We start from the raw sequence: 24,044 nt of genomic DNA on the forward strand, positions 1-24,044 counted from the left end.
ATTGCTTGTCTTATTTTTTAGGTTTCCACTATTTACTGCTGTTTATAAAATCTGCTATGAAGGAAAGCCTGTCCAAGAAATGATCTCCTGCCTCCAGAGCCATCCAGAGCACATATAAACACTTTACCATTGTCACAGTTCCTGCCTTTTCATATTCATTCATTAGTTCAGATTACTGTCATTGGCTTGCCTACTCCATGAAAAAGTCTATGGGTTTTTCTACATTGTGCATTATACAGCTCCTAGAATACTAGTTGTTATTTTTAGTGGCTAAGATTTAGTTGGCTTTCAAATATACTGTGCAGAACTTGCACTCAAACTTCCTAATCCCCTTGCCTTATTTGAAATGCCTGATGTTCTTTTAAACATAATTCTAATGCTTCCTTTTCAAGCAGGGATTCATCTAAACTTTCCAGTGATTAAAGGGAAAGATACAATTAGAGCAGAAGTAAAGTACTACAGTACTCCAAAAATTTATTGGGCTAAAGATCCCATCAGCGCCAGATGCATTAATAGCAATAAGGAGAGCTTTAATTGTTAATTTCTGGATACCTATTCATTGAGCATATCGTATCAATATCGCCTAGAAGCTGTTTGCTAAAGTATAGTAAGCTTTGACAACATGCATTTGGATTTTTTCAGTCAGATTTGCACATTTTCTATGGCTTAGATTGTCATTTAATGAGAATCACTTTGGTATCATTTGATTAGTGGGAAGTGGCATTAAAATTTTTAAAACTTAAATTTTAAAAATAATTTATTCTTAAAACTAATTTAAAGAAATGAGATTTTTCAAATGTGTTTTTAAAGTAATTGTAGCCTCTCTTTTAAATATATATATATTGGCTTCCAATCCAGTAAGTGTATGGAAGTGCAGTTCCTAAGGACTCCCGCTCTTATCAGGATATGATGGGAATTCTTGTCCTAAGTGATAAGATTGCTGTTTAAGGTAAAAATTTGCCCTCCGATATTTATCCTAATTCAGTTTTCTCCATTTTCTAAGCTAAAAGGTTTAGGTAAACAAATCAAAGCTTTTTTGATCTAGCTGTAATGCTTAACATCACATATTTTTAAACAATGCATGATCCTGTGGATTTATACAAACAGCTTCAAAGCTGCTATTATCCTAGCTGAATAATATTAAGGTGATGATATAGGCATATATATGAAAATGGGGCACAGCTGTGTGAAAGTTTTTACATGTTACAAGATTACAACCCATTATCACTCAGGTTGGCCCACTGCCCAGAAGTTCTTTCAGGTGGCATTTACTGTCATGCTCTGATGTGTCAAAACTGTGAAGGTCGATTGTGGTTGATGTTGTTTCCTCAGCATATTCTTTGTCCGTTTGTGGGGTTAAATTAGAAAGAGCCAAAATGAGTTATTTTGTCCAGCAAGGTTCTAATATGGGAATGTACGGCTTTTTCACTGAACTAACAGCAGCATGTGTGCTTTGTTTACACTATCCAGCAGGCCAGTGCTTGAAACACAGTATTGACATACACCAGCCTTTAACCAACCTGGAGAGTGACAGACTAGTAAAAAATTGAAAAGCGTGGTCTTCATACATTGAATTCTACCCACTTGGGAAGGCTAGTGCAAATAACTTAAGGGGATTTGTTCTGATTATATCCAAAGTGAATACATTATTATGCAAATGCCCATTACTACAAAACATTGCTATTTCAGCTGTTTTATTTTGGTGCCTTTTTGCCTTTTTGATTCTGTTTCAATTGTTGAGTTAGATATAACTGTTTAGAATGGGAATGTTTTTGAAAAAAATGACAATAGTGTTGGTTAAGTAATAGTCTGATTAACAAACTATGTAAAGCTATCCTCTCAATTGCCTTCACATTTGTGGAATTAACAGCATCTGTCACTTGTGACCAACAGTACTTCTGTACATCATTTGATTGGGGAAAGTTGATCTAATATATATGAAATTAATCGTAAGTCTTGATTATTATAAGCTAAAATTAATACCTTGTCTTAGAATAATAGAATTATAGGGTGGAAGAAATCTTGGAGGTCCTCTAGTTCAATCTCCTGCCTCAGACACGACTTCTTATGCCATCCCATACAAATGGTTGTCCAATTTTTTTCTTGAAAATCTTCAGCAATGGAGCACTCTGAAAACTCCAAGAGGCAAGCTATTTCATTGATTAATCATTTTCACTGTTAGGAAGTTATTTATTTCCAGATTGGAACTTTCTCTGAAGAGCTTCTACTTATTGCTTTTTGCTCTGCTCCCAGGTATTATAAGACTACATTGAAGCCCTCTTCCCATGACAGCCCTTGAAGTATTAGAAGATTGCTATCATGTCTTTGCTAAGCTTTATTTTCATTAGGCTAAACATATCTAGTTCTCTTAGCCATTCATCACAATTTAGTTTCCAAACCCCTTATCATCTTTGTTGCTTTTCTCTACACTCTTTCTAACTCTTCTTCAAAAAGCAGAGTGGCAGTGGTTCTCCTCCCATTTACCCTTGTAACAGCTTTATGAGGTAGGTAGCCTGAGGACAATGACCATCTGAGGGTTATATTCAGTATATTTATAGGCTGATTGGCAGGATTTGAATCAAACTCCACTCATTGCTCAAAACGTTCACTGTAAATACTAAATTGGACTACATTTATTTTATGTATACTCCCTGGCCTTAGAGCATTAATGTAGGATGGTTTATTCTCCTGTTGAACTTGTTTATTTCTCTGGTCACTTTTATTATGAATTGTCTGTTTTAAGTGGCCTGAATAAGATTATTGCATGATTTTTGAGATAGAAGAGGCTGATTCAAGCACAATCATTTCACAGTTGGGATCACATTGCCAATTAGGAAATCATTTTTTTTTTAAACTATACTATTGTTTTCTTCTGTTAGAAAATTATTTTGAGATACAAGCGTGAGTTTTCCATGGATGGCAGTCACAATTTACTTTAAATGCCAAGCATTATTCTTGCCTCTTTTTCCTCATCAAAATATTTTCTATTCATAAAGTGGAGTCTAGAATGGTAGTTTGGTATAAGATTGGAGAACCCATGACCCTGCAAATGTTGCAAGATCTGGCTTCCCATTAGCTCCAGTCAGGTAGTCAGTGATCAGGAGATGTGGGAGCTGTAGTCCAGCAATGTCTGAAGGGACACCAAATTCCCACTCTTAATATGAAAAGAAAATAGCTCCTCCTTGAAACACTCCAAATAGTGCTCAGAACTTGACCCAAATCTTTCTCAACTTGGATCCTTCCACATGTGTTGAAACTAGATGCAATCCGAACACATCTGGAAAGCTGTCGATTGGGTGTAGCTGCTCTACCCCATGAAACCTGACACATTTTGCTTTGAGCAGTTAAAGCAATTTTTCTGTTGTTGACATTCATAACTTAGAATGACTTGAATACAACATGGTAATGAAAAAAATGTGTATACATTCTGAAAGAAACAATTGAGAAAAGGCTAATATAATAGAAAACACATATTTCTCTTTATAGTATTAAAACCTGCTAGACTGAAGTGACTTTATAGTATTAAAACCTGCTAGACTGAAGTGACTTATGAAGTAATTTTTTCTTTTAATTCTAATATTCAATATATATAGCCATTTTGTATATGTGTTTGTAATATGTAAAAGGCTCTGTAAACAATGTAATGATTTATGCATATTGTCAAATTGTTTAAAACTATTTACTCCTATTTTACTCCCTCACTTATTTTTTAAAAGCAGATGTACAGGTTAGTAAAAGATTTATCTATGTCACCCACTGTTATTGTTTTCAATAAAACATTCTGTGTTTCTTACTTGTACATTTAGTACTTAGGATTTGTTACTCTCTCGATTGTATTTGCTACATTAATTTCTTCAGAAAGGGAACAGGAAAACAAAAGGTTGAAGTTGCTAATGTCCTAATGCCTGCTTGATTAATATAACATAGACACAAACAGAAATGCAGGTAACATAGGAGTTGATCTAATAGTATTTTATAGTAGTATTTTTATTTGGTATGTACATATTTAAGTACAAAACATATTTCCCCACAACAACTTGTATCAATACAACTTTTATTAATGCCAGATAAAATGTGAAAAAGTAGAATAAGTTGAAAAAAGGATATCAGGATATCTGCACATTTGTGATCAAATGTAGCATATCAAAGTATATCTCCATGGCTATAACACAAAGTACACTTACCTTTTTTAGTGGTTCTTATTTCTGAATAAACATACATAATGTAGCTTTAAGTTTAGCAAAGGGATATATTCCAATTAATAAGACTTTACTTACCTTTTATCATGAGAAGGTATAGTAACAGTTTTAAATGCAATGGCTTCTAGCTAAAATAGAAAAATAATTGAATCTACACATTTGCAATTATTTTCAATTCAATTCATTTTCAATTTATTTTGAAAGAGTTTTACAGGTAGTTCTATTACAGCACAGTTGAGCCCAATGTCTGTTGCTAGGCAAGGCATAATTGAAGTGAATTTTGCCCATTTAATCACTGAAGCTGTTAAGTGAATCATCATTAAGCAAATCTGGCTTCCTCCATTGACTTTGCTTGTCAGAAACCAGCTGGAAAGGTTACAAATGATGATCACATGACCCTAGAACAGTGCTTAACACTGTTGTTAAGTGTGAAAAACGATCATAAGTCTCTTTTTTCAGTGCTGTTGAATGGTCACTAAAAATGGTTGTTAGTCAAGGACTATCTGTATATCACTTTTAAAATTGCATGTCTGCTTTTAGTGCCTTTGAGATTCCTAGAGATACCTCATACTATTTATTTGCTATTAAATAACCAAGCTTCGTGTCATTTTGTTACATAGTGTGACCACCAGAGCCCATTGCTGGACAAATTGCTGTTTTCCATACTGGAATGGTGATGATAGCATTTTTCTTCCATTCTGTGTTCCATTCTAGATTACCTATTAAGCTGTTGTTCTAGAACAAACATACTTTTAACCCACTGTGAGATCTAGGTAAAATAGGCTTCCCCAATCTTATGTTTTAAAATTACAAGGGTCATAATTCAATTCATTTGGTGGGTATCTGATGCAGAGAATTCATATAACATTTAAAATAAATTGAAATCAGATTGTTTTCCTAGTCACAAAACTCCGTGATAATGGCAAAAATTATAATGTCAAGAGAATTTTGGTAGTCTATGCTTTTTAAAAGGTTTTTTTTTTCAAAAATATTTATGTGTGCCAAATTCTTACCACAAGTATGAAACAATGGAGTATTAGAACTTCAAAATCTAATATTCTAATTGGACCCCAGTAAAAAAAAGGACATATGATTCATTTCATTTATGCTCTGTGGCGCTCAAAGCAGACATTTTACTTTGTTCTACCCTCAAAACTATCCTGCAAGTACAAGTCAATTTAAGAATTAAGAATAAACAACCAACAGCTGCCAAACACAAGCCCTATGATAATAGTGCTTATCAAAAGCATATAGAAAAATACAAGTTAACGCCATGAGATAAGACAGGTTGAACCATGGCTCATATGCTTTTTTTAGCTGTAGCTACTTGAATTAGGCATGAACCAGATCATATCAGCACTAGTAACACCTAATTTTCCAGGACAGCCCTAGAAAATAACCTTAACTATTCAGAATTAGTTAATATATACTAGGTTCCAAGTTTAATACACAGTAATTCAGGATGTTGTAAAAATCCCTAGTAATCTACGCTGTATTGATCAGAAAGATATGGTCATCTATATTTACTGTATCTACAGAAAGTCCTCAATTTACAACCATTCTTTTAGTGATCATTCAAAGTTATGACACTGAAAAAAATGACTTATGACTGTTTATCACACAATTGTTGTAACATCCCCATGGTCACATGACCAAACTTCGAGCACTTGGCAACTGCATTGTCCCAGGATCATGTGATCACCATTTGTAACCTTCCCAGCTAACTTCCAACAAAGCAAAATCAATATGGAAAGCCAGTTTTATTTAATCACATGATTCATTTAACAACTGCAGTAGCCTAATAACTACAATTGAATCCAGAGGAGAAAGATTTCCTTGTTTGGATTTTATGGAGATTCTATCTTCATTTCCACAATACAGGAATCTTAAGTCTTTTCACCATTCCTCATTCTTTATACATCAGAAGCAATTCTTATGTTGGCTGACAAAAAGTAATGAGGAAACTGGAATAAACTGCAATGAAATACGGTACTCAAGTCACATGTGCTTTTGACATGGTGATTTAGTTAACTGCTATATGGCTTTTCATACTAACACTGTTCCTAAGTGCTTTAGGGCAATGTTAGCTTTGTATAGAAAGTTTCCATTATATTGAAATCATTCTTCCCAGTGATAACATAATATTGGTTATTATTTGTTATTACTATCTGACACATACATATATTCAATTGCATGCAAAAATTTTGGTACCTGAGTCAACTTGTAAGGTTCTCTTCATGATAGAAACTTTTGCTGACACAACTTCTGTTCAGGACAAAATTAAATATAACACCCTTGGCAAAGTAGCATGCAGACTTTTATTTTATTGCAGCTGTTTGCAGATTGAGAAAAGTCAACATAACAGGTGTAAAAGTTTGGACATTTCCTGTTGATTCAATGCAATTTAAAAACAAAAACCTCTCAGTTCTTAATAAAGCCCAAATAATGATGGTTAATTACTTTGCCAGGCAAAAGGAATTCTGACTCTTCTCACTTATCAATTGTGGTATGTCCATAATTTTCACAATCGTTGGCTCCTCTTAGCAGTTGACTGGACATTTGAAAATGAAGATTATTGATTATTATAAAATAGGTGAAGACTATTACAAAGACTGTTATCTATTACACTGTTAAATATGGGAGGTTTTATTATGTTTTCTGGCAGAGAAGTGGCAATCAGTGACAAAGGAAATTTTGTGAGTGAAAAGAAACAAAGATTTAACCAAAATCAATTCACTCCAGTAACTAATCTATCACAAAAAGAAATGCAATAAATTATTCTTAAGAGAATAGTTAAGGAACAAAGTTGGCATTCTGTAAGAGATATGTTGCTATTTATACTGATGTCTTAGAATTTCAAAGCACAGTTCAAATCATGTTTGGAGGCTGCAAAAGTAGTGCATAGAGTCTGCATAAAGCTTATATTTCCATTAATTCTAAGAAAAATCAAGGCAAATTGCAATAAAGTGATAGATACATAAATGAATTTAAAACATCATGTTGTCAACCAAATAGAAATACAGCTTAATACAGATAGTCCTTGAGGTATGATAGGTCATTTAATGACTTTGAAATTACAATAAGCCCCCCAAAAGTTACATACCACCTTGTTTTAAAGTTACAATGTGTGCAGCATACCCATGGTCATTTGCTCTTATGACTAACTGCATCCGCCCACCTATTTTCCTTCCATACTGTCCCACCTGGTTCCCACAGGCACTGGGCCTGCTTTGACAGCCCACTGGATTCCACACATTGCCTGTCAGTATTCACTCATTTACCTTTTTGAAGGTATCCAGAGCTCAGAAATCAGACTTGGGAAGAAGGACAGACCGCTCTATTGCTTGCTGTTGTTGGGCCACATGAAGCAGAATAAATTCTGCTGCTAAGGCTTGGGGAGCTAAGGCTTGCAATGAGAAAAAAGGAGCAGGATTTGTTCTCTTCGCTAGCACCAGCTTTAGCTCCCCAGCATTAGCAGTGTTAGCACAGCTAACACTTGGGGAACTAAGGCTAAGCAACAAAAGGGAAAGCGGCAGGATTTCTTTTTCTCAATTGTGCCACATGGCCCAGAAACAGAACGGCCTGTCCTCATTCCCTGCCTAGACCTCCTGAACTCTGAGCAGTTTTGACAAATAAGTGCATAATTGTGAGAGGGGTAGAGGCAGGCCTATAAGACTATGGGGCAGGAAACAAAGCATTGGATATCTCATGGCACATGGAAAGGCTTTGGGAATCCCAATGCAAGTATGTTTATGCCTGCATTAGGCTTCCCAGACTCTTCCCTCATTCTTTAGGCATTCCATATTCCACTTAACAACTGATTAAATTAAAATAATTAATTAATTAACTAATTAAACAACAACAAAAGGATAATATCTCTACCAATGACCTCCCAGACTCCTGCACGTGTCAGATGTCTTGAAACCATCAATGAAAGCTAAAATAACATCAAATGCCACTATGTGACAATCAAGCCCACCTTGACTGCTTAAACTTAAATAAAAGCCTAGCTGATCTCCTAAAAAAAATCAGATACACTCCCTTGTCTATGTCCATCATGTTTTCCTAAGCTAAACAAACTGAGTACCCTGCCTGACAGAGCTGATAGCATAGAATCACTCATCCACTCAATAGAAGAACGCTTAGCAACAACTTGAAACAACTATACAAGCAAGCCTAATCTCTCTTGAAGAAAAAAATACAGCACAGATAAGTAAATACCTATCATCTCAAAATCAAATCCCAACTCCACAACCACAACCAAAAATAACCACCAAACCACAGCCACAAACAATTACTATCCCATCAAATAATTCCACAAATGATATCCCCTCACTCATCAGAGACATCATGGAACGTGATCAGAAACGTCCAAATGCAATCTTATTTAGTCTTGAAGACACCAATGAATCAGATGACATCACCAAAGTTCGCAATATCATAAGCAACTCAAATACAACAAACATCTCTCCTGAAGATATCATTGAAATAACCAGAGATGGCCCTGGGTTCAAATACAATAATGGCTCGATGGCCCCAAGATTTTGTAGAGTTGTTTGCAAAAATGAGTCCAGCAAACGTATATTCATTCATACAATAAACGCCGTTGCAAAAACCAATCCCAGCCATAAAAAACTTCACTCAAGACCAGACTTATCTATACTGCAAAGAATCCGCTCCTGTGAACTCTGCACAGAACTCAAAAAATGTCTAGACAATGGAGAAAAGGACCTGTACATTGACTACAGAGCTGATTGCATCAGAAGAAAGTCACACAACCCACAACTCCGCATCCAACCCCATCTAATCCACCATCACTCAAAACTAGGCCCGCCCGCCCCTAACTACCTCTATTCCAACTACAACTGGCCTTAAATGCAAGTTACTCAATGCAAGAAAACTTGTAAATAAAATACCTGAATTTCTCCTCTTACTAAATACAGCTAAATTCGACATTATATTTGTCTGTGAAACATGGCTCAATGCATCTCTCCTTGACTCCATTACCACAGTAAGAGACTATCATGTTTACTGATCAGATCGTGAAATCCATAGGTGGTATTGCTATCTTCTATAAAAAGTCCCTACATCCAAAAAACATCCGTTATCCAGGAGCTTGCTCTTCCTGAGACCATTATCTGTGAACTGTCCTTAAATATCACATTTTGATTCTTACTTGTTACAGAGGCCCTGATTATGGAATCGAACATGTAAACAAGTTAAATTCACTACTAATATGGGCAACATCCTGCCCACATGCAGGATCTTTCTTGGTGATCTCAATCTACCTCATATTAACTGGACCCTAAATGAATGTACTTTAAAATGGAACCCATACATGAAATCTTCTACAATGCTGTAACAAATCTGGGACTGGAACAACTAGTATTACTAAACTTAAATCTGGGACTGGAACAACAATACTAGATTTAACAATTGCCTTGATCTCATCTTCTGCAATAGTTTGAATTCAATTTATGGAATACAAATTAAAGAACCCTTTTCCAACAGTGACCACAACTTGATTGACTTTTGTCTCAACATACGTCCACACAAAAATCATTATAATGATGGGATCCCTAATTATAACTTCAAAAAAGGCAACTATGGTCTTATAGACAATGATCTCTCATTTCTTGATTGGCAACTTCTATTCAATGGATGCCATCCTGTTGAAGACCATTACAACATATTTTTACTTGAAGTCAAAAGAGTCATCAAACTATATATATGTACCAATAACAACTCCCAAAACCAGAAAAAAAAATATCCATAACAATAAGGAAGCTTCAATCCAAAAAGAAATTACTTTGGTGGAAAAACAAATCTGGTCACATTGCCAACTTCAAAAGCCAATACAAAAATTTAAGCCACTATATAGACTGAATGCACCAATTATCACATTAAACAAGAGGAAAGCCTTCTATGCATGCACCAATTCCATCCGCACTTTCTACAATTTTGTAAACAACAAGCTAAAAGACTCAAGGTCCATCCCACCCCTGAAAGGACCTAATGGTAAAGACTGCAATGATGACACAATTAAAGCCAATCTCTTTAACACATTCTTTGGCTCAGTATTTGTAAACATCAATGAATCATGCCCAGTATTTCCTAGTCGAACCACAGACAGCAATAATGATCTAATACATATCGATTTTACAGAAGACAATGTTGAAAAAGCACTACGCAATCTAAAACCATCTCTATCTATTGGACCAGACAGAATATGTGCCTACTTCTTAAAAAAGCTATCCACTGCCATAGCCGAACCTCTAAGCATAATCTTTGACAAATCTTTCAGGACCAGCTCCTTGCCAAACCTTGCCAAGCCACGGTCATCCCCATCTTCAAAAAGGGAAAGCCCAGCATAGTTGAAAATTATAGACCAATCTCTTTATGCTGTGTTACCTGTAAAATTATGGAATCCATTATCCTGCGCTTAGAGACAAACAAACAACTCTCTAATAAACAATTTGGTTTCAGAAAAAAAACATCCTGTAATCTGCAACTCTTACACTGCAAAAACATATGGACTACACAACTCGATCAGGGCAAAGCAATAGACACAATCTACATAGACTTCTGTAAAGCCTTTGATTCAGTGGTACATGACGAACTACTCCTAAAACTAAAATCTTATGTTATCTCTGGACACCTGCATAACTGGATAGAAGCATTTCTCTCAAACAGACAACAAATGGTCAAAATTGGGAGCGTCCTATTAAATTCTGTACCTGTCAATAGTGGTGTCCCCCAAGGCAGTGTTCTAGGACCAACTCTCTTCATACTCTACATAAATGACCTCTGTGATCATATTAAGAGCAACTGCATTCTCTTTGCTGATGATGTAAAGCAATTCAACACCATAGACAGTACTGCTACCCTTCAAAAAGACCTCAACTATGTATCAGAATGGTCAAACAAATGGCAATTTCAAATCTCAAATAAATGCTCTGTCTTACATATTGGCAAAAAAAATCAGAAAATAAAATACAGGCTGAATAGTCAAGACCTTGGACCAAGGATCTTGGAGTACTCATCTCTAATGATCTAAGTGCTAGAGCCCACTGTAACTACATAGTCAAAAAGGCATTAAGAGTTGTTAACCTAATTCTACATAGCTTTTTCTCTGGTAATCTCACACTACTAACTGGAGCATACAAAGCATTTGCTAGATCAATACTTGAATACAGCTCATCAGTCTGGAACTTGCACTATGTATCTGATATTAACACAGTTGAGAAAGTGCAGAAATATTTCACAAGAAGCGTTCTCCACTCCTCTACTTGTTGCAGAATACCTTATGCCACTAGACTTGAAATTCTAGACCTAGAAAACCTAGAACTATGCCACTTTCAGTCCGATCTAAGTATAGTATATAAAATTATACATTGCAATGTCCTACCTGTCAATGAATACTTCAGCTTCAGCCATAACAAGAGGACACAATAGATACAAACTCAAGGTTAACCGCACCAAATTTGATTGCAGAAAATATGATTTCAGCAACAGAGTAGTCAATGTCTGGAATACTCTGACTCTGTGGTTTCTTCCCCAAACCCCAAAAACTTTAACCTTAGACTATCTACTATTGACCTCACCCCTTTCCTAAGAGGTCTGTAGGGGACATGCATAAGCGCACCAACGTGCCTACCGTCCTTGTCCTATTGTTTTTTTATTTTTCTTATATGTATCAATTTCATGTATTCATAACTATGCTTATACTTTTACCTGTTATCTTATAATTTCTTGACAAATAAATAAATAAAAAATAAATAAAATAATTAATTTTTTTAACAAATACATTGGGCTTTCCAGGGATAGTGAGGTTGTTAATGAGGTGGTTCACTTAACAATCATCCTGACATCTGACAATAATGGTCAGACTTCATTACTGTCATAACTTAAGGATTAGATGTAGGAGATGACTAGATAGAGCTTGAAGGAGGCGTTTCCCACCTTCTCCCATGGTGAGTTGTCCTGTGGCAAGATGTCCACAGTGAGTTGTCTGCAGTGACAGCAGGACTAGCAGGATGGGGGGGTGGCAGTGAATTATCTTAGATCCTGTGGACCATACCTTTGATTATCAGTAAGATTTGTCTTGAATCAAAGGGAAAATGTTGTGAAAATATAACCATTTTGACAGAGGTGATATTAGATCATTAGCAGTTTGCTTGGTATGATCCCTGATACTTTTCTGATCTTAACAGTATATTTATCTATAAGTAAAGCTATTTTCAGAAACTGAAATTTCCTCTTGCAGCTGTTTGCCAAAGTTGGAGTTGAGATATCCATTCGTCTAGCGACTGGATGTTAGGTCTTTCACGAGGAAGCTCAGGTATAGGTGCTCCATTCAAAATTCAAGAAAGAAATACTTAGACTCTTTAGATTAGAGCAAAGATAACTTTTACTGAATTTGAAGTGGTAACATCAGTAGAATTCTGAATCTGAGAAATTAGGCACGCAGATCACATATACAAAGTGTTGGAAACGTTCCCACCCCTCATAGTTCAAATGATTCTTCCAATTAAAAGTTGTGAATATGATCATGTGGGCATCTTCATGTGATGATGAGGTCTCTGTCCGTTGACCTTGACATATTTTGATAAAGATTTGCAGCTGCGCAGAGAAAAGAAAGCTAAGCGAGAAATAGAAACTTAAGAGCAGGAATTTATACTCCCCCCCACTCCTCATTTACTCAACACAAGAATGTAACACCTCCAGCTCTCTTCCCAGACAATATCCCCCTTCATTCCCTCCATTACTTATGGCAGCCAAAAGATGCAAGGCAATAGAAAAGATGCAAAGCAGTAGTAGAAGATCTTGAAGGCTGACATTTGGCCCTCCTAGAAAAAAGATGTTAGTCCTACAAGAGAGAACATAAAAGATACTGAGTAATAATCAAATACATTTCTAGGGTTTATCAGGATACTTTGTGTGAAAGTCTTTGATCAGCTTAGGGGCTCTAACATCCTTCTCATTGACCCACTCAGCTTGGGAAGATGGGAAATGTTTCCAAGCTACGAGGTATTGGAGGCAACCCCTCCATTTTCGGGAGTCAAAAATTTCTTTAACTTCAAAATGCTGTTCACCTTCAATCAGCAATGGTATAGGAGGATCAGTCTGGGTTGGTCTCAGACCAGAAGTGTGCTCAGGTTTCAACAAACTAACATGGAAAACCGGATGAATTCGTCAAAGAGTTTTTGGTAGTGTCAATTGGACTGTCACAGGATTTACAATCTGTTCAATCGTGAAAGGACCTACATATTTAGGACCAAGTTTCTTCGACTTTTGAGTGGTTTGTAAGTATTTGGTGGACAGGAAAACTTTGTCACCCACTTGATAGGACTTCTCTGGAGTTCTCTTTTTATCTGTAAACTTCTTATGAGATTGATGTGCAATATCTAATGCCTTACGGGCAACTGGCCAGTTAAGTTGGAGTTGAGATATCCATTCGTCTAGTGGCTGGATGTTAGGTCTTTCATGAGGAAGCTCAGGTATAGGTACAAAGTTTTGTCCCGACGCCACTTTAAAGGGGGTGAACCCAGTACTACTATGAACAGAATTGTTGTATGCCACCTCGGCAAATGGCAATAAGTCAGCCCAATTATCCTGTTGATAATTTATATAACATCTGAGGTATTGTTCTAGCACTGCATTAGTCCTCTCACAGGCCTCATTGGTTTGGGGTGGGTGGATGGAGCTTAAGCTCTGGGTGGAGCCTATTAATTTCAGGAACTCCCTCCAAAAGTTTGAGGTGAATTGAACCCCTCGGTCAGAAATTATACATTCAGGAATGCCATGCAGTCTATAAATATGTAGTATAAACAGTTTAGCCAACGACTTTGCCGAGGGAATCTTAGAGCAAAGTATGAAATGTGCTTGTTTGAAAAACAAATCGATTACTACCCAAATAACCATGTTTCCGGTGCTCTCAGGCAACTCTACTATAAAGTCCATAGAGATTTCCTTCCATGGAGCCATTGGCCTAGCCACATTTTGTAACAGCCCTGCTGGCTTACCAGGTGGCCTTTTTGCTGAGGCGCAAACTGAGCAGCTAGCCACATAAGTTTCAATGTCCTTCTTCAACGTAGTCCACCAGAATTGTTGCTTAATGAGGTGTAAGGTTTTCACGAATCCAAAGTGACCAGCTGCTTTAGAGTCATGGGCTTGTTGCAATATTTGGCTTCTCAATGTCTCTGGTACATACAACTTTCCTCCCATCCAGGCCAGACCGTCTCTAACTGTACAGTTATTCGAATGAGCCAGGAACCATTCATCCAGTTTTAGGGCCTCCTTTAATTTTGCCGTCAAATCATTCAATAAACCCACTTCTTGTTTCTTCTTTTGCGCTCTAGTGATCACTGGGGCGGCTAGCTGTTTGGTTGAAACAATTGGCCGTATCACTCCTGATGAACACTGTTATATTGAGGCAGTCTAGATAAAGCATCCACCATAAAATTCCTCCCCCGGGATGTACTTCAGTGAAAAGTTGAACCCTTAAAATATTGGGCCCACCGAACTTGTTTAGGAGACAGTTTTCAAAGTGTTTTTAAGGCCTCCAAATTCTTATGGTCAGTCCATACCTCAAACGGGTGTTTTGCTCCTTCCAAGAAATGTCTCCATGTCAATAGAGCCCAGCGAACTGCAAAAGCTTCCTTTTCCCAGACGGCCCACCTCCTTTCGGTTTCAGTTAGTTTACAGGATGTGTAGGCGCAGGGTTGTAGAGTTCCCTTCTCATTGATTTGAAGTAAGACCACTCCAACAGCCACATCACTCGCATCGGCTTGGATCACGAAAGGGGCATCCATGTCCGGGTGTTTTAGCACTGGTTCTGCAGCGAACAGTCGTTTCAGTTTTTCAAAGGCAGCTTGGCATTCCATGGACCACTCCAGCGGCTTGCTAGGCTTTGGTTTCGCCTCCCCCTTAGTTTTTAAGAGATTTGTGATAGGCATTGCTATCTTAGCAAAAGACGGGATGAATTGCCGGTAAAAGTTGGCAAATCCCAAGAAGCTTTGAAGTTGTTTTCGGGTGCGTGGTGGGGCCCACTCCAACACAGCCCGCACCTTCTCTGGATCCATTCCAATGCCCTCGTGTTTAATGCGATACCCCAAATAATCAATTTTCTCTTGATGGAACTCACATTTGGACAGTTTAGCATACAATTTAGCGGCTCGCAGTTTCTGTAGTACTGAACGCACCAGTTTCACATGTTCATCCCAAGTTTCCGTATAAATAAGGATGTCATCAAGGTAAACCAAAAACCCCTTGTATAAATGTTCATGTAACACTTGTTTGATCATCTGCATGAATACGGCTGGAGCCCCTTGTAGGCCAAATGGGAGAACGTTGAATTGGAAACAACCCATCAGACAGTTGAAAGCGGTTTTCCACTCATCTCCTTCTTTAATTCGAATTCGGTAGTACGCATCTCTCAAGTCCAACTTCGTGAAAATTTTCCCTTTAGCCAGGTGGGCTAGCATGTCCTTCATCAGGGGGAGGGGGTACACGTTTTCCATGGAAATTGCATTCAGGTTTCTATAGTCCACTACCAAATGCTTGGAGCCATCTTTCTTTTCACAGAACAACACTGGGGCCTCTACCCAAGGTCTAGTGGGTTGGATGAAACCACATTTCAAATTCTTATCGATAAATGATCTCTGTTCTTCCAATTCCCGTGGTGTCATCGAATATAACTTCGGTTTCGGGAGCGTCACCCCCAGCAGAATTTCAATACTACAATCTGTTGACTGATGAGGGGGAAGCTCACCTGAAGCCTTTTCGCTGAACACTTCTTTTAAGTCCCAATATTCTTTTGGAATTTTTTCTTCCCCCTCCAAGTCCTCGGTATCTGTGGAGGCTAACTCAACTGGATTCTGAGGCTTCTGCTGGGACCGCCCCTCCCCTTCTGGTTGCTGATTGATGCGTATGCGCAACGACCCCTTCCTCCAGTTCACATGGGGATTCCACTTCTGGAGCCAGGGCAATCCCAGTATTAACGGTTGCTCCATCCCAGGGGCCACAATAAAACACAGAGTCTCTTTATGCTCTCCCATGGTCATTTCTAAGGGTTCCATTATGAAACGTGCAGGGCAACCTCCCACCACTGATCCATCCAATTGGCAAAAAGTTATGGGGGTTTCTAAAGTTCTCAGTCTGATGCCCATTTCCTCAACCACTTTCATGTTGATTACACACCTCATGCACCCAGAGTCTAGCAAGGCTAGCATCTCCCCTTCGGCCCCTGAAGTGGACACCCTCCGTCTTACTGGAATGGTCATGGGGCCCTTGTTTGGACTTACCATGAAGTCATCTTCCGAGTCAGAATCACTCTCTTCAGGGGAGGTCGGAGGTCCCAGCTCCTCTCTTCCCAGAGGGGCGACCTCTACAACCTCCCCCGTCTTTAGCGTGGTTTCGCGAGGCTTGGCTGGGGGGTTTTCAGGTTTCCTCCCTCCTTTTTGCACCCCTTTTGGATCCAGCTTGACCCTGCAGTCCGCAATCCGGTGGCCCTCCTTCCCACATTGAAAACAGGCAGTGGATTTGGCTCTTGCCATCAGTCCTCCCTTCGGAGCTTAGGGGCCTCTTGGAAGCGTGGGGGGGATGGCTTGCTCCATCCAGAGCCCCACCTGAGTCTGCTTCGGGTCAAATCTATTTCCCCTTCTTCTGCCCTCAAGTACCACAGCTGCAAATCATTGTGGTCCCTTCTGGAAATACACATCTGGTATACGTCTTCATTTAGACCATCTTTGTAGGCTTCTATCAGGGCTCCCTGGGACCAGCCTCGGATATGGCATGCCACCTGTCTAAACTCTTGGGTGTAATTGGCCACTGACCTCCTGCCTTGATTTATGGTTTCATTCTGATCCTGGCCTTTCGCTTCTCCAGTGGGTCCTCAAATCTTGCCTGCAATGCAGTCATGAATACATTATAGTTCAGCAGTTGGGGGGAGTTATCATTATACGAAGTCACCATCTACTCTGCAGCTCTTCCCTCCAGGGCCCTGGTAACACATCTCACTTTGCCTGCTTTGGAGGTGAACTCTTCCCCATATTCTTCCATATGGCTCCAAACTTGTGCTAGGAAAAACCCAAGTCTTTGGGATTTCCCCCAAATTTCACTTCTAACGGAGGCAGCTTGAGAGCTCTGCATCTTCTAGGGATCACACCTCCTGCTGGGGCCCTGGGGCTGCAGCTGGCTGCTGCACTAATGCAGGCTGAACTATGGGGTGGGGGGAGCTTGGCTGCCTCTGGCTGAACTTGCTCCCCCTTCCCTTTCATACCTTGGAGCGACATGGGGCTGTCCAAAAGCTTCATTAAGGAGATGCCTGGCTTGATCCAGTAACAATTCTCTCTTTTCCCTCTCTTGCCATGGCTCCTCTCTCCCACGCCATCGGGTAGTGACTCCAGGAGGGGTGGGCTCTTTGGGATCCTTCCAGCCAACTCCCAACGACTATCTGGGCTTCTCAGCTGGAACCTCTTCCAGGGTAAGGTCCGCTAGCAATTCAGCTGCTGGCACCTCCGGTATCAGCAAAGATTCCCCCAGCTCCCAAATCCTCCTGGTTGCTAGCTGGAGATGAAATGATGATCAAACCCACTCGGAAGAAACTGGATATTTTCTCCGGGTGGGCTGGTGATGAGATTCAGAATAATGTCAGTTGGTGCTCCATTCAAAATTCAAGAAAGAAAACTTAGACTCTTTAGATTAGAGCAAAGATAACTTTTATTGAATTGGAAGTGGTAACATCAGTAGAATTCTGAATCTGAGAAATTAGGTGCGCAGATCACATATACAAAGTGTTGGAAACATCCCCACCCCTCATAGTTCAAATGATTCTTCTAATTAAAAGTTGTGAATATGATCATGTGGGCATCTTCAGGTGGTGATGAGGTCTCTGTCTGTTGACCTTGACATATTTTGATAAAGATTTGCAGCTGCGCAGAGAAAAGAAAGCTAAGCGAGAAATAGAAACTTAAGAGCAGGAATTTATACTCCCCCCCCCTCATTTACACAACACAAGAATGTAACACCTCCAGCTCTCTTCCCAGACAATATCCCCCCTCCCCCCCATTACTTATGGCAGCTGAAAGATGCAAAGCAATAGAAAAGATGCAAAGCAGTAGTAGAAGATGTTGAAGGCTGACACACATATCTACTGTATAATAAATATTATGAATTCTCCTGATATCCATTTGTAATGAAGAAAACTGGCTGATTCTGATTTTCATGGCAGCTGCTCATTGCAAAGTAACTGTATTGGAAATTTTCATTGATACAAGACCTATATGGGTTTGTATGTCAAAGTTTCCAGGTTTGGCACCCTTCAAACATGTAGGACTAGATTTTTTTTTTAAATAAACTTTATTAATTTTTTAAAGACAAACAAAACGTAGGACATAAAAGCATAAAACCTCCTTTCTAAAAATTACTTATAAGTTTTAACAAGGCAAATAAAACATTATTTTTAAGGCATAGTTCCACATTATCACATTTCCATTAAAGCACATATATATCTTTTCCAAATTTCTCATTATTTCTCCCTTCACTTTTATTCAATTATATTTCTTTCTATCAAAGTTTTCATTTCTATTTAAACACCTATATATCTTTTCCAAATTTCTCATTGTTTCTCCCTTCACTTTTATTCAATTATATTTCTTCCTATCAAGGTTTTATTAATTCTCAATCAAACATAAACACACAAAATACAAAACATAAAACAAGACATAAAAAGATAAAACCTCCTTAATTATCATTTGTACATGTCTTCTCCAAATTTCTCTGCCTTTAATTTTATTCCTCCAAGATTTTATTAATTCTCAATCAAACATAGCTAACCAAAACACAAAACATAAAACATAAAGCTTCTTTTGAAAAGTGGCTTAGCCCCAGGTTACATCTTTTTTTACAGACCTAAATCAAATTCATCTCTTCTCTTTAACCAAAAATTTCCCCTGTAATCACTTTTAAAGTGTGACACCTTTCTATCTTTCACCTAAATTAACACATAAAATAATACACAATTTCCATCCTGATTCTGCTTAGTACATTCTACATGTTGCATTTTAAAATAAAAGAATAATAAATTTATAATATAGTTAAATATATAATTTCCATTCTAATTCTAAATCTAGTTCTAATTAATACATTATTTTAGAATAAGAAAATGAATTTATAATAAGATTAAGACAATAACGAATTAAACTATAACTAAACATTAATCATTTTACACATTCTCTTTAATATTTTATTAAATATTAAGATCTATCATTATTAAATATTTTAATATTCCAATAGACTATTTCAAATGCAAATACTACAATACTATCTTATGTACTCTTGCAGAATCTTTCTTTAATTATACTCTGTGCTTTATCCTTTATCTCTAAAAAAAATCTGCTTTTTGGCATCTTGTTTCAGACCGTGGCTTTTTTTCCTTTTTCCCTCCCTTTCTTCTCCAGTCTGGTCTTAACCTCCACTTTTTAACCTCCGCTTTTTTAACCTCCCCTCTCTGTTGTATTTCTCTTTTCAGTTGCTTTCTAACATTGTACCTTTTTTTCACTTTATTTTTCTTTTTCTTGGTTGTTTTATTGAATCTTAAATTCTCATTTTCCCTTCCTCTCTTCCTATTTTCTTTCTTAATTGAACTTTTTTGTCCATTAAAGATGGCTTCTTCCTTTTCTTCTTCTCCTTCTCCTTCTTCCTCAAGTATTTGCTGGTATGTAGAAACCGCCATTTCTAAAAAGTGGAAGACAGCTCCCAAACAATCCTTGCCTTTTTGTTCTTTTTCTTTTAATTTTTCATATTCCACTTTTAATTCATCCACAGATAGTGCCATTGTAAATTTTTAAGAACAACCCAGATGTTTTTAGTCTTTAAATAATTTCCAAATGTCAAAGTTATCAAACAATCCAAACAGACAGAAATTATTTCCTCTTCTTCTCTTTGCAGTTTTTCCTCCTGGGGCAAAATCCCAAATATATTTTAAAGCCATATTACAGTTAGTTGCTGGTCTTATAATCTTCAAGGCATCTCCTCCAACAAATTTTTAAAGATTTTTTTTAGTCCTCTCCTTCCCACTTATAACAAAGAGCTTATTTTTACCTTAAAGAAGCAGGTTTTTCTGTGCTCATTTGCTTTCTCCATAAGAAAGGGGAGTGAACTTTCCTTTCAGCACTTTCGCCGCTATAAACTTCTTTTGGAAACAAATGTATCAATCCAAAAGTCAGGCTTCCAGGGTGTTAAAAGTAACTTAATGTCCCGGTTCAGCCAAGAAAACTTCTCCTCTGGTTCTTCCTCCTGCACAGCCTTATCCAGTTGAAGATTTCTTTGTGGCTGCCATTTCTGACAGCTGCTCCACCGCCTCAGGAAAAAGGAGTCTAGCCGGCTGGGGAAAGGGGGTGCGATATCCCCAGACCCCTGCCCGGATCTCCTTTATCTTCCGCTACCTCTTCGGGGTAGCGACAACCCCCTAATCCAGTTGTATCAGGGGTACCTCAGCGGCGAGCGCAGCAGGGACCCACAGAGAAGCGGATTCCTGCTGCCGCCAAAGCCTTGCAACCGGAAGTTCCCATGTAGGACTAGAATTTTTATTGCCTCTTGCCACGCTGTTCTTGCTTTCTTTTTCATCTTACATCAATGTCACCCTTGGAAGCCATATTAGCACCAGAAGCTTCCACGCTGTCTCAGAGTTTTGGTGTTGAAGTTTGTTTTACTGGAACACCGACACACAAACTAGAAAGGAATATTATACATTTGGTAATAGACAACAAAACCATTATGCATTTTGTTTTTAATATTTTTAAACTATATTCTGCCCTTAGCCTTTAGAAATTGTAATCTCTTTACTGTATACATTTGCCAAAGTAAAAGCCAAATTGTACAATACTATTATTTCCACTTACAAGTTGGATCAAATGTGGATATTGGAATATTGTGAGGGATATTTCAAATATTATGTACTGTCCTTTCTTCAATAATAAAGTGTGCAGAAGACAAAGCAGTCTTCAGCATCAACATATTTTCAATTACCAATCCAATCCAGTGGTATAATCTTCATTGAGCATTGCATGATAACACCGCTTTTACAAATCAATTAAGCAGCTAATTAATAATCTGGTTATGATATTTCAAAATAATTCAAAATGTTAAACTGATTTTGTAATAAATGCAACTGTATTGTAAAAGAGATAAATTTCAAGCATGTTGATCTTCACTGATAAAGAAGATATAAAGGGAGTGAAAAGGACAAAACCTGGGATTTAATGTTTAGATCCTCAAGAAATAATTAAAAGCTGTAATTTGGACCATTGCAAGATTGTAAAGTTATCCTCATAAAAATGAACATTATCCTAACTTTTCCAAATGAATCTTACTACCCACGTTTTCCCCAAAATAAGACCCTATCTTATATATTTTTTGCCACCAAAGGTCTTATTTGGGGTGGGGTTGTCATCCAGTGACTCACCTCACTTGCGTGTGTTGCCCCCCACAGTCCTTTTCACTGTCAGAGGCCTTTAGGAACTTCTGCAGCTGGTAATGCTTTCCTGAAGGCCTCTGCAGCTGATAATAGAGCTCTGGATTGATCCGAAGCTCTGTTATTGGTTGCAGAGGCCTTCAGGAAAGCCTTACCAACTGCAGAAGAAATGGGTCGGCAAGACAGGTGTTGGGAAATGCAAGGCCTGGCTGCAACTGTCCAAGGGTAAGTAGTAGGCAGTACCACCACCCCCATCACCACCCTAGTTTACTTTTTACTTGTGCACCCTTGAATGAATGGGGTCTTAATTAGGACTTATTTGTATGTGCATGTAAAAATCAAGCTAGGACTTACTTTTGGGGTAGGTCATATTTTCGGGGAAACACAGTAGCCAAAGGACACTGGGCTTTAATGTTCATGCATGCTCTTATATATATCTTGGAGAACTAGAATCAAAGTATATTTAACCTTAGAGTTAACTGAAGTCTAATAATTAAACTTAAAACTGGAAAAAAACTGGAAAAAAGTTACAAACATATTGTGGATGCATACATAGATTCACTCAATTTAAAAATGCATTTTTACTATCTCTGTTAGGGATATACCCTAGCAGAATCTGCACGGCAGGCAGGCAGGCAAAATATGCGAGATAAACGTTTTTGTAGCTTACACTCAGTAAAACAGATACATTGTGCTAGTTAAATAGTTTATTCCAGTAAGAGTTTTAGCATAGTCAAAACAGTCCATATATCATACACTAGTTCAGTCCATCCGGGGATTATTCAATTGCAAAGTCCAGTGTCGAAAAAGAGGTCAGTAAACTTACAAATATCAGTCCAGTAATATATCTCCTCGCAGTAGAGATATGAAGAAGTCAAACCTCCTTTCTTCCTTTGACGTTCAAAAAACTCAGCAGCAGGGAACACGCAGTTAGCAAACCATCAATCCAGTAATCCAGCAATAGTCAGCAATCCAGCAGGTTCTCTTGCTCCCTCTTATGGCGGTTTCACAACCACACCCAAAATTACATGCTTTGCAGTTTAAAGTGACACACACTTAAACTTACTATCATAGTTTAAATATATTATTTTACCCAAACTACGTTAGGTAACCTTGTTATTCCTAACAATCTCTATACAGTACAGACAATAAAAGGGGAGAAATTCCAAATCAGCAATCAGAAAATTAAAACATGAGAAAATAAAAATAATTGGCTGGGGTATACAATATATTTATATTTTAACATGTCCTTTCAGTACTCCTCAGTATTTCAAGTGAAGTTGTTATTTACAGGGGCATCTCCATACTGATCATTAATTGGTTCCAGGAGACCCAATAACTACCAAAAATGATGAGCACTGAATAAAATAATAATGTGGTGAGTCACAAGATAACCAACACTATTCAAGATACTATTCGAGAATAACAGAGTTGGAAGGGACCTTGGAGGTCATCTAGTCAGACCCCCTGCTTAAATTAACTTGAAGAAGTTCTGGCTTGGCGTTTAGTACCAAACAATCTATGAGTACCAGGACAAAATTTTCCCAGCAATATGTGTTAAATATCAAATTCGATGAGTTTCAAAGCACTAAAGTACTAAGGTACCACTGTATAATTATTATGAAATGTTCTGTTTTAGTACAGATTAAAGGTACTGTCAGATCCGTGTGTCTGTCACTTCTTCAGTGGAAGAAGAAAAGGGTGGGGGGGAAGGCTGATAAAGAAATCCTTTCTTGATGTAACCTGAATATATTTAATCTTATATCGAATTTGTATAACCCACACATGATACGATGGAGGGAGAAAAGCCAGATGGCCAGAACTATCACCTCTCAGAGGCACAACAAGGAGATGAGAAGGTCATAAAAATTCCACAGTGAGATTGTACTTTGGGAATCTCTTGAATAGTTCGTTCTAAAAAGGGGGTGGGGTGGGGAATTAGGTATGTCCTGGGAAACTGTGAAAAGATTGTTCCTTACAAGAGGGGTGGGGAGGAATTAACATACTGGCTTTTGTTTCACTAAATACACATCAAGATAAGGGGAGGGGTTCTAAACTCCCTTGTGTATCCCTGTATGCCTGAGAGACCTCAGACGCTGCTTTGAATTCCTACAGGAATTGTCTCATCTCAATAAAGAATTCCTTTGTGATATATTTGGATACGTTTTCAGAAGTTAATTCTAGTTGAGTGAATGGGGAAAGTTCTGTAGCCTGACATAAAGCAGCGCCTGCAATAGAGGTCAGCCGAGAGAGGATTTTTTTTTTAAAAAAAAAAACCCTTTCACTCTACCAAGGGGACCCTACAAGAAAGGAAAATGTCTGAGGACAGTAAGGACCAAGGGGAAGCCTGGGGAGAAACATAGACAGGT

The 24,044-nt window shown here is 38.0% G+C and overlaps 1 protein-coding gene and 1 long non-coding RNA gene across 4 annotated transcripts in view; one reads left to right on the forward strand and one right to left on the reverse strand.

Moving 5' to 3' along the window:
* GPD1L (glycerol-3-phosphate dehydrogenase 1 like) overlaps nucleotides 1-2,854 on the forward strand; it is a 28,168-nt gene extending 25,314 nt beyond the window's left edge. For all 3 annotated transcript variants that reach the window (XM_026717784.2, XM_026717785.2, XM_087915372.1), the window contains one exon: nucleotides 22-2,854. In XM_026717784.2, the coding sequence (XP_026573569.1) occupies nucleotides 22-118 (97 nt within the window). In that variant the 3' untranslated portion in view covers nucleotides 119-2,854. The remainder of the gene's footprint in view (nucleotides 1-21) is intronic.
* A 457-nt stretch (nucleotides 2,855-3,311) lies between these two features.
* LOC148124001 (uncharacterized) lies at nucleotides 3,312-3,634 on the reverse strand. Its single transcript, XR_015739920.1, has 2 exons — nucleotides 3,539-3,634; nucleotides 3,312-3,498 (listed from the first exon to the last, which is right to left on the reverse strand). It is a non-coding gene; the product is annotated as an uncharacterized LOC148124001 (long non-coding RNA).
* Between the last annotated feature and the right edge of the window lie 20,410 nt (nucleotides 3,635-24,044).

This window comes from Pseudonaja textilis, chromosome Z (assembly GCF_049901715.1).
Source record: "Pseudonaja textilis isolate UNSWEBS1 chromosome Z, rPseTex1.2, whole genome shotgun sequence".
NCBI lineage: Eukaryota > Metazoa > Chordata > Lepidosauria > Squamata > Elapidae > Pseudonaja > Pseudonaja textilis.